The 11628-nt window shown below is 45.5% G+C and overlaps 1 protein-coding gene across 3 annotated transcripts; it reads right to left on the bottom strand.

Moving 5' to 3' along the window:
• Positions 1-295: 295 nt before the first annotated feature.
• C5H7orf25 (chromosome 5 C7orf25 homolog) lies at positions 296-4439 on the bottom strand. Of its 3 annotated transcripts, none has more exons than XM_068234512.1 (2): positions 4341-4439; positions 296-1769 (listed from the first exon to the last, which is right to left on the bottom strand). In XM_068234512.1, the coding sequence occupies exon 2, from the start codon at positions 1751-1753 to the stop codon at positions 485-487; it is 1269 nt and encodes a 422-aa protein (XP_068090613.1). In that variant the 5' UTR covers positions 1754-1769; positions 4341-4439; the 3' UTR covers positions 296-484. The 3 variants fall into 3 exon arrangements, with proteins under 3 accessions (XP_068090613.1, XP_068090614.1, XP_068090615.1); XM_068234513.1 differs by lacking the exon at positions 4341-4439 and adding an exon at positions 4243-4331; XM_068234514.1 differs by lacking the exon at positions 4341-4439 and adding an exon at positions 2555-2755.
• Positions 4440-11628: the final 7189 nt, after the last annotated feature.

The raw sequence follows: 11628 nt of genomic DNA, 5'->3' as shown, positions 1-11628 counted from the left end.
TCTCAGAATAAAAATAATTTATACTCACCCGGGGCTTCCTCCAGTCCGATAATGAGCACTGATGCGTCCCCTCGCTGTCATACCGAGTGCCTCAGTTTCGGCCACAATTAGTCCCAGTAATCTGAGTCGCGCCAGTTGCCTCTTCTGCGCATGTGCGGAGGGTCCGGGCATGCGCAGGAGAGGCATCGGTGCTCATGGGGCTGGAGGAAGCCCCAGGTGAGTATAAAATCTTTTTATCCTGAGGTCTCAGGTACACTTTCAAGTTTACACTTCAAGAAATGCACCAATACATAAATCTGTTGCAAGTAGTCTTCTATTTAATATGCATATCCAGAGAGTCTAGTAAATAATGTATACAGTGTTCTGTTTTATTTATGCAGCGCACTTCTGCCCAACTATTTTAGAGATCAAAATAGTGGATTTGTTACATAAACAGAAAATATGACAGCTTGGAGACATGCTGACAACTAGGCATAATGTTAAGTTATAGACAATCATGTGAAACATGGTTCTTTGGTAAAGGAGTAGCAGAAGATTCTTTGCTTTCCGTTAGTGCCCGAGGTAGATGAATGAAAACACTGAACTTCACACCCTGGTTATTGGCTGCTCGTACAAAGCCACTATTAGCAGTCATTGTGATGGCTCTCAAACTGTCTCCAGTGCCAAATATGGAAACAGAGCGCCTATTTATTTTAGAGCTGATATCAAGCTTTAAGGCACGGGCAGAAGGCTGGTCAGGTACCACAGTAACTCTTTTGATAAGTGCTGCAGCTCGTTCTCTTTCATTAGGTCCACCCAGAGTCTCTAATATAGATTGGAAATCCTTCACCGCAGATTCACATGCAAACAATTCTTTTCCCTCCATAAAAGAAATCAACAAAGGCAACACCTTCTCTTTCCGCTCTTGTGCTGCCTGCTCGGTCAATACTTTCTCTTTAAAAACCAAATGGCAACCTCCATGACTAAGTGAAGACACATAAGTGATTAATGTAGTGATGTCCAAATTCACGCGGTTGCACACTTCAACTTTAACCTCTCTTGGGAAAGCCACACTGGCCACTACATTATCCCTATCTACTTTACCAACATGTAAGTACTCTAAAGCATCATCATCTGATCCACTGTCACTTAAATCATGATCTTCCTGTACTGGTTCCTCAAAAGAATGAACAGCTACTATATCTCCGCGTACAGAAATACCCATCTCCTTAAGCTTTTCAGCCATGGGACAGGAAACACCATTATAGAAGGCAAATATGATATGAGGACTGCTATACTGCACAGGTTGCTGGTGACTAGCTTGCAGGTAATCCTCTGCTTGTTCAACAATGCTTTTGTCCCCATACTGTCCGCGCCCAAGCCATATATTGTGAAGAGCTTCAGCTTTTCTGCCAATTGCCTTCACCCATGTATGGCCACCATTAGCTACTACATCCACCACGAGGGTCTGTTTTTCATCAAACTGGTCTTGGTAGCTAAAGACATGGAGAACGCTGACCACATCTTCTAGACTCTCTGCAGACTCGATAATGGCTTGAAGATGAGTAAGGTTAGTGCTTTTCAAGTGAGACTCCTTAATGGCTACTTTTCCTGTTTCCACTTTCTGCAGGAACTTTAACTCAGCTCTTAGTTTGCTGCATAATTTTGCCCCACCTTCAACTCCTCCAACCCGAGACTTGATGAGGGCTTCAGCTCTCTTTATTAGCGCTTTGGCAATATTTACACGGTCACAAAGCATTGAATGCACTGACATGTTGGCAGCATTATCCCTAGACAAGAAAACAAAACAGCATAGGTAACTAGAAAGAAAAATAGTTTATATAGTAAATTGCAAGCTTTGTTCATCCATGCACTACCATCACTTCTGCAGAACTGAATCATTCCCTTTACTAAAGTAGTAAAAATGATGACTTTAATTTTGCCTTCTTCAAACAGAAGGTATTTGTGATAAATTAAATAATTTTAATAATAATAATAATAATGATAAAGTATGCCATGCATTAGAGTCTGCAGGAGGCAAAGTGGATAGACTGGCATCACTAGACTCGTGATGGAAGGTATGCCTAGCACTGCCGCAGCTTGGGGGCACAGAGAGAGACACAGAGTGGGCACAGAAAGACACAGGGCGGGCACAGAGAGACAAAAAGGGGCAGAGAGACACAGAGCAGGCACAGAGAGACTCAGTGGGGCACAGTGAGACAAAAGGGGGTACAAAGAAAGACAAAGAGAGGGCACAAAGAGAGACTGGGACAGAGGCACATAAAGGAGGGGAACAATGCTTGATTTGAAGGAAATCGTGAATTGAAATCGTGACTTCGGACATAAATATCGTTCAATTCTATTTTTCCCTAAAATCGTTCAGGCCTAGTGCATGGCATGAAATGGCTCTATTGTATAGGGCTTAGACCAGTACTAAGGACTATCCAGGAAGCTCAGGAACCACCTGGTTCTGGCTAATTGAGACCAAAAAGCCCTGTGTTAAAAAGCAAAGCTAAATATAATTTTGCCTTCTTATAGGAATTCCGAGATCACAAGGATATAAAGCTTTACTTACCTAGGGCTTCTTCTAGACCCTAGAAGTCTCTCTGGTTCTTCGCAGCAGTTCAGTCTTCCTCAAAGGGCCCTCTATAAGCCCTGTAGTGACCAGCGACCCGTCTGCTTGTGAGTATGCCGCTCATGCTCCCGTCGTCTGGAGCATGCATACGCAGAAGACGTTGACCCAGCCGGGTCGTCAATCCTTACTAGGCTGACAATAGGACCCTGGAGAGGGACAGAACTGTTACAAGGTACCAGAGAGACTTCTAGGAGCTAGAAGAAGCCCCAGATAAATAAAACTTAATACCCTTATGTGACCTCGGAATTCCTCTAAATTAAAAAGTATTTACGATATAAATAAATAAAAGGTTGAAAATAAAGTTTCAGGACCGGCAGTAAGTGGCTCTGCCTGATCCAGCTAGCTATTGGATCAGATAGTATGTTTTTTTTTTTTTAAGTTGAGGCACACCTTGGGTTTGACATTGCAAGTTGCCTGGCTGTCCTGCTAATACTCTACTGATAATACTTTTAGCCATAGACTCTGAACAAGCATGCAGATCAGAAGTTTGACTGGATCTGCCACATGCTTGTTTCAGGTGAATGATTCAGACAATACTCATACTCATGCATGTAAGATCAGCAGGACACCAGGCAACAGGTACTGGTTAAATGGAAAAAAATATGACAGCCTCCATATCCCACTCACTTCATGTCTTCTTTAAAAACATTATTTACTTTGTTCTCCACTTTTGACATTCTGATTCAAACTTTAATAATGCAATTTTAGCAATTGGGTTATTTTAATGTAAAACTGTCTTTTAGCACTAGTTTACTTAAGGTGATACAGCAGGAATTCTCATAGGGAGCAGTTATCCAATCACATCGCTTTCTACTGCACAAATTGTTGTGACTGGCCGAATAGAGTAGTTGTAGTTCACAACAACATATCTGAAACCTGGCAGTTCAAGAGGATGCTGTCCACCGAATCACATTAGCAGAATTTATGGAGGTTTCCTGCTGGGTTCCCCAAGTTAGACCAGCACCATTTTTCACCTAGGCAACATGATTGCATACATAATCATGCAGCAATCGTGTTTCCTTATATTTTTTATAACCTGTGATTTAGCTGTGAACAGTCAGGTGTAGGAGGGCGATCACACAAAAAAGTAATGCAGGCTGATGATTGCGATTCCAACAAAAACCAAATTGCACTAGTGGAAAAACCAACACCACATTTTACATGTTAATCACGGTGCTGTTGCGATTGGCAAAAACAAAGGTAATCAGGTTTTTGTAGCAGATCGCATCTAGTGGAAAAGGAGTCTAAAGTGGACTAGTGCTAGCATTTTCTACCAAAGGTTAATTTCTGATGACAGGCAGGTCATGCCCTTTTGTAAATAGTCCCCTCTTATTCTGATGTTTACAGACTACTGATCAGGGAAACGGAGTCATCTTTAGTTAACAAAAATACAATAATAGCCTGGAGATGGACTTTAATCAGATATGTTGCCGCAGCCTTGATGATTTACATATGGTCTGTTAAAAGTCCATAACTGTTACACTTACACAGCTTCTTCTTACCACTAGCACATTTTCAGTTTATTTAGGAACACTACATAAGACGGTTTTTACATATACAGTATTGCTATGTAGATTTCAAGATGCAGAAGCCGGTTAACCAGGCCTGAGAAGTATCCATCTCCCTACCAGAGTGCATACAAGCGGTTTAAGCGCTACCACAACACCCATCAAGTAGTACAAGTTCTTGCGTGCCCGATAACACTGCACGCGATCTGTCTTCTCACCCGAGTCCTGCCACCTCCACACAGACAGCTAATGATCGGGGAAAGTACCGCTAGCCCCACTTCCACCACTCGCCGAACTTCCAGCCGGACATGCGCAGCTGCAATGCATTCCGGGACTAGTAGTTCCTGTCAAGTAGCGGAAGTACTTGAGAGGTGGAGAATAGCAATAGTATCCAGCTGGACATTGCCCCGCCCCTGGCTTCTAAAAGCAGCAGGGCTGGTGGGACTGAGTGAGCTGAGTGCACGCTGAACGGTCGCTCAGCAGCATGTATTTATGTGTACCGTGTGTATTCACCGTACCTGCAGGCTACTGTCTGTCTACAGCTGCGACTGTGTGTGTCGAGGTTTCAGCGAATGGGAGAGGGAGGGGGGATTCAGTGGAGACCAACCAGGTGCAATTTCAGGTTTTGCTGCTACATCGGCGTGGTTTTCGCATGCACAGCAGAATCCCTTTTTTTCTGCTGCTACTGCTGCCTATCTCACGGCGCTGCGTGTGCACCCAGGAACACCTTCCCAACCCCTGGATCCTGGAGATGTCAGTTACATCTAGCAAATTGGTGGCCAATCAAGATTCAAATGAAAATCTGTGCCACCATGAGTATGCCCAATCAACGATTTGTACAATTTCGGGTCAACAGCAACGATCAGACTTGCTTGGAAATTTCAGGTTGTGGTCGATCAGGTGCATGGCAGTAACAGCGCGCAATATCAGAAGTGACGAGCGTGACAGAACCCCTGGCTGCTGATGACCCTCCCAAATGTTATGCATGCCCCCCAGTGTGGCCTGTGCATTGAAATCATTTATTTGCCATGCTATCCGCTATTGTCCCACGTGACTACCAGCTTATAGCATGTGTGGCGCATGCCACATGGGGCACCAATATGCAAGTACGGCAGACACTAGTGAGTTGGTTGACAGGTAAACTATTTTAATGCGTGGGTATGGGGGGTATATATAACTTTTTAAGGGACGGGCCAGAGCCAGCGTCGCAAGGCCAATTCCTGAAAGATTGCATGCTGAAATTGATAGGGAAATGGCCTGCAGTGTATGGGCAGCCAACAGATCTTTCTCAGATCAGATTCTATCAGAGAGATTTGTCTCTTGATTGATCAGTCAGCAAATCGCTTGATGTATGACCACTACACTACAGCTGCACGCTTTCATGGGTTAGCCCTCTTATATATTGGGGATCTCTTTGGATACTAATGGGGGAGTTCTGACTACCTATACTGGGGATCTCTCTGGCAAGGCTCTCTAGCAGGGCCGTTTCTTGAAGTGGGCTACGGCACAGGAGGAGGAGAGGAAAAATTATGCAAGGGAGTGAGAACACAACTCCCCATCCAGACGGATCCGGGAGATGCCACAACCATCTGATTCCTCTTGCACGTCCTGGGTTTCCATAGCTGCCCAACATCAGTCATGACGAGGCTACTGCAACGGTGGTCGTCTTGCAGCTATTGCAGTTTAGGTGCCCAGGGAGGAAGTCAGGTGATTTCTTATGTTTCCCCGGGACCCTGATTGGATGGTGATTTGTGTTCTCACTCCCGAAGGGCCACTGCATGATTGGGGGGGCCCTCTCTGGCTACAATAGGATGTCTCTCTGCTTACCTTTACAGGAGGCATCTTCTATTCGGTTTGGCTATATCTAGCAGCCTGATACTGGGGGGTTTTGAGGCTACCTATACTGGGAAAGCTGCATCCAACTACCTAATATTGGGGGTCTCCTGTGGCTACCTATGCTGAGCAGGGTGCATTTGGCTAATTAATGTTGGGGCACCCTTGGCTACTTATACAGTTTGGGGGCACTTCTGGCTACAACATTTCAATACGGTGCCAAAGTCTATGGGGGCAGGGCGATTTATGCACCCTCACCCTGGGAGCTATATGGCCTAGAAACTACCCTGCTAATCTAACATCCTATAGTGGAGGGCTCTGTGGCTAGTAGCTACCTATACTGTCTACCAAATGGGGGACACACTCTCTGCCTACCTAATACTGGGGGGCTCTCAGCACCTATACTGTGGAGTCACTGGCTTCCTATACTGGGTGGTTGGGGCTCTCCAGCTACCTATATGGGGGGGGGGGGGGGGGTTCTAACTACCGATACTGGCCTGCCTATCTAATATTGGGGGCTCTCTCGCCACATATATTGGGGTGGCTCTCTGGCTATGTTTGGGGGGGGGGGAGAACAACTCAGCTGGGCTTGTTTGTTACAGTTGATACAAATCCTGCAATAAATCTGCAGTGTCTACTTCCTGCTTTCATGGAAGCCATGTTTTTCTGCCAGGAAGTTCAAAGAGTCATTAGCTCTGCTCTGTTTCATCATTTAAAATACAAAGTGTAATTTGTAAACTGCAAATATTAGAGAATGATGCAATGTTATAATGTTATAACAAAAAAACTATATAACTGAAAATAAAAACATAAGACTTCTTTTCTTCGCTACTACTGTTCTATTAACTATCCGGACTGCACAGAATTCATTATATCATGGGGTTTTCCTGGACCAAACATGGCGGGATACCTATGGGTATTGGCTCCACCCCCGAACCCTGATAGGACAGATCACCTATAAGTTTTCCGGATCCACCCCCTCCAGCCATTCTTTTTTCTGTCCTCGAATGGACAGTTTCACCTGTATTTGTTTTCTAAAAGTTTTATGTATTTTCTTTCGTTTTTATGGGTTTCTTTTGTTTATCTGTGCCCAGCGGGTTCAGTCTCTCCCACGTTAGAGGGTCGTCCTGTGCCCTTAAACAGGGTTTAATGGTGTCCTCTGTGTGTCCCAGCGTCTCTGCTAGATGTGCGGCTTGCCCTGCTTTGTAATGGCGCCACCAGACCCCTCTGTGCGCGCACCTGTGACGTGTGATATCGCTGATTGGCTGAGCGCCCACATATGGGCGTTCAGGAAGCCGCAGAGCAATGGCTGTGTGCTGTTCCTGGCGTCCTAGCGTGTGGGAGCAGCGGGGAAGCGTTCCTGGAGCCTCTAGTGCGGATTCTTGCTGGTGGATTTACTTGTGGCACCCGGTCTGTGTGTTCCTGCTAACATTGGTCTTCTAGACGAAGGTAAAAAGCAGATGTCATTTCTTTTATGGATCTATTGCCTTGCATTTGATGGAGCCTGGTTTGTAATATGCCTTATCCCTCTCTAAAAACAGAGATATGGATACTGTTGGGCATGCGGAGGAGGTGGTCATTGACAGGTACAGACTACTAAATGTAGTCTTTCTGTTTATACACACTAGGGTGTTAATATTTTAATATCCTGGCACAAAGTTCCTCTGGGAAAGTATTTTAAGAGTGCAGTCCCCTTTCATTATTGATTATGGGGAGGAAAATGAAACATACATTTATAGGTTTTATTCATGTTTACACAGTCCTGGGGAAGGAAGAAGTGGTCAAGCAGTGCCCAAGAGCCATCATTCCCCATCTAAGACCCGGCGGTCTCAGTCACGGTCAAGGGACAGAAGACCAGAGATCGGAAGAGCAGATCCCAGAGCAGGAGCTGGAGAAGCAGGAGACATTATAAAGATTCCTCAAGGAGAAGAAATTATCGCTCCAGATCAAGGTCTAGGCACAGACGCCGTTATTCTCCATACAGAGAAAGGGGATGTTATGATTACAGGTCCCCTAAGAGGGCCCGAAAAGATTGGGACATTTCCCCAGAATCAGATGCCCTTGAACCATTTCAAAGACCTAATCAGAATCAATCAATGCTGGTCCTGTGCCCAGCTGGCTATGCCTGATAAGAGAGTCTGTGAGGCCTGTTTTACAGAGCTGGGGAGAGATAGAGACACTGACAATCAGCAGGTCTTAGCTTTTATTCAGCAGGCAGTCCAAGAAACCTTTCAAGATATGGCGCCTCCGCAGCCGGCGGCTGCTTCAGTGCCTCAAACTGTATTGGAAGATCCCCTCTCTCAGGAAGAGGTGTCACAAGGAGGTATCAACTTTTCCCTAGTTCCAGCCTTCTTGACAGCTATAAAATCAGCTATTGACTGGCAGGAGGAAGAAGGTTCGGTCCGCGAACCAGACAGATATTATCCACATCTGGAGCAGCAACCAAAAGCGTTCCCATTTATGAAAATCATTAGGGAAGTGATCATGAAAGAATGGAGCAAGGTGGAGCAGAAAGCATCGTTTAATAACAGATTCTCAAAACTGTACCCATTAAGGCAAGAGGATGCAAAATTACTAGATTCTGCACCAGCAGTGGACGCCTCAGTCATCAGGTTGGCCAAGCATGTTACGCTTCCGATGGAAGATGCTATAGCCTTTAAAGAGGACCCAAATTAAAAATACAAGATTTCAGAAATAAAATCTATTTTCTAAATTATAATACTAAATAGCAGCCTTTTTCAGCTGCATAATGACAAATATAAAATATTTTACATTTATTGGAGAAACCCCTCCCTTCCTTTCAAATTGCCAGGACAAAATCCGGCAAACTGGTGGAGTAGGAGGTGTCCAGTAAAGGAGGAATTGCTAATGGCTGCCACCTGTATAACCCTAGTTATGAAAAGAGAAGGGTGAAAAGCATGCACTGAAATGCTCGTAGGCTTGAAGGAGTGTTTATTTATCTTTGTATGTGTCAGAGTGGTGCAACTAAAAATTTTTAACTAAAAAAAAAAGTTTGGTTTGGGTCCGCTTTAAGGAACCATCAGATAGGAAGATTGACACAGATGTCAAAAAGGCCTTCTTAGCAGCAGGAGCTGCATGCAAACCAGCTATTGCTTTAACTTCTCTTGCAAAGGCTACCCGTGTTTGGGTAGACAATATTGAATCAGCCTTGGAATCAGGTGCGGACAAGCAAGAAATAATTAAGGCTCTAGAAGAACTGAAGTTAACTGGAGACTTCATGGGAGAGGCTGCAATTGATGTCATCAGGTCTGCGGCCAGGTCAATGTTGTACAGTGTGATGGCCAGAAGAGCTCTCTGGCTAAAACCATGGTCAGCAGATCCAGCATCCAATGCAAACTGGTGTAAGATCCCTTTTCGATGGGGCTTATCTATTTGGCCCTCAAATGGATAATGCGATTTCAAAGGTGACTGGAGGAAAGTCGGGTCTGATTCCTCAAGACCGGAAGCAAAGGCCGTTTAGGCAACAGGCATCTAAAAGGAACCCTAGTAGCAGGTTTCAGCAATCAAGATCTTACAGACCAAATAGACAGTTTAACAGAAACTAAAAGGGCACCCAGGCCACTTTTGGTAGGGGTTTGAAAAACAAGACCTCGTCCGATGCCTAACAGGGTCAGAAACGTTTTTGATGGGACGTCCACTCAAGATTTCCAAGTGGGAGCCAGGCTACACCTTTACTGGAAGTCTTGGGTGGAAATAATCAGAGACCCCTGGGTAGTGAACACTCTGAAAGAGGAACACTCTTGGAAGTTCAGGAAGAGGCCTCCTCGATTCAAGTTCACACCTACAAAGATCCCTCAAGATAGAGAGAGGTATCTAGTTCTGATGGATTTCGTGCAGACGCTATTAAGAGAGGAAGCGATTGTTCCCGTCTCATCCAGGGAAAGCCATGTGGGAATCTTTTCATCACTGTTCTTGGTAAGAAAGTCTTCAGGAGGCTGGAGGCCAGTTCTCGATTTAAAATTCCTGAACACACACATAAGGATAAAGCACTTCAAAATGGAGTCCTTACAATCAATAACTTCCATAGTAGCTGTGGGGGACTGGATGTCAACGGTGGACTTATCAGATGCCTATCTGCACATCCCCATAAAGGAAGAGTTCCAAAGGTTCCTCAGGTTTTCAGTGGAAGGAAGATGCTATCAATTCCGGTGCCTACCCTTTGGCCTGTCTACAGCTCCAAGAACCTTCACCAAGATCCTGCTTCCGGTAATTGCATATCTAAGAGTCCAGGGATTGTGAATTTATCACTACCTGGATGATATCCTTCTGCTCCATCAAGACTACCAGAGCTTATTACAGCTTAAAGAGATCTTACTCAATCTACTTCAGCATCTGGGTTGGCTGGTCAACACCAGCAAGAGCCAACTGTTACCTTACCAGGACTTAGTGTTTCTGGGGGCAAGATTCCAGACAATTCAGAACCAGATTTGCCTAACAGACCAGAAGGTAAGGGCAATCCAGGAGAAAGTGCTGAGGACTCTACGAGTCTCAAGTGTGTCAGCGAAGCACTGTCTAAGCCTGTTGGGAACTCATCTTCAATACCAGTGGTAAAGTGGGCCCACTGGTGTCTCAGGAGGTTCCAGTGCTTCTTCCTAAGTCACTGGAACAAGAGAAACTTGAGTCAGACTTTTCCTGCCTCTAGATGTAAAGAAGTCCCTCCACTGGTGGACCAGGGAGCAGAATTTCAGGAATTGCCGACAAATTCAGCTAGATTCCCCAGTAGTAATCACAACGGATGCCAGTGTCGGGCTGGGGAGCCCATTGCAGCGGTGTCCATGTACAGGACAGGTGGAGGTCTGTACAGGAGGGGGTACCTTTCAATCTCCTGGAATTAAGAGCGGCATTCATGGCATTGAAGGCTTTTCAGCACCTGGTCTATGGGAAGTCAGTGATGCTGAAGATAGACAATGTAACCGCAGTGGCCTATTTCAGGAGACAAGGAGGGACAAGGAGTCGGTCTCTCCTTCAGGAGACGGCCCATCTTATGACCTGGGCGGTGAGAAACTTGTCAGACCTATCAGCAACCTACTTACCGGGGGAGCAGAATACTTTGGCGGATCACCTGAGCAGGGAGTTTGCAGATCCCCACGAGTGGTCCTTGGACAAGATCTTTTTCAAGATTGCCAAGAGGTGGGGTCAGGTACAGATAAACTTATGGGCTTCCCCGCGGAACAAGAAGGTCCAGAAGTTTTTCTCCCGTTTTTATCATCCCTCTGCAGCGAGAGTGGACTGTCTGGTCCAGGCATGGAACTTCACACTGGGATATGCTTTCCCTCCGTTCCCTCTGATTCCTACAGAAGCTGTGCAGAGAGTCATGCACGATCATCGCTATCCTTCCCTTCTGGCCCCAGAGACCTTGGTTTGCCCTGGTAACATTCCTGAGCATAGAAGATCCGATCAGGTTACCGACGAATCACAACCACCTGTCTCAGGGGAACCTTCTGCATCCGAGAATCAAGGAGCTGAGTTTAGCAGCCTGGAAGTTGAAAGGGCGAGGTATGCAGACATCGGGTGTTCCAGACAAGTAATAGAGACTCTGCTAAGGGGAAGAAAACCTTCCACAAACTCCACCTACTACCGTATTTGGGAAAGGTTTGTGAATTATGCACTGGAAGTGGGATTTGACAGCATGAAACCAGAAGTTCAGAACAT

The sequence above is a fragment of the Hyperolius riggenbachi genome, chromosome 5 (assembly GCF_040937935.1).
Source record: "Hyperolius riggenbachi isolate aHypRig1 chromosome 5, aHypRig1.pri, whole genome shotgun sequence".
Taxonomy (NCBI): domain Eukaryota; kingdom Metazoa; phylum Chordata; class Amphibia; order Anura; family Hyperoliidae; genus Hyperolius; species Hyperolius riggenbachi.
This window is presented reverse-complemented; position numbering and strand designations above follow the sequence as displayed.

Coding starts and splice junctions, on each gene's coding strand:
- C5H7orf25 (XM_068234512.1), bottom strand. CDS start 1,753: ATGTCAGTGCATTCAATGCTTTGTGACCGTGTAAATATTGCCAAAGCG.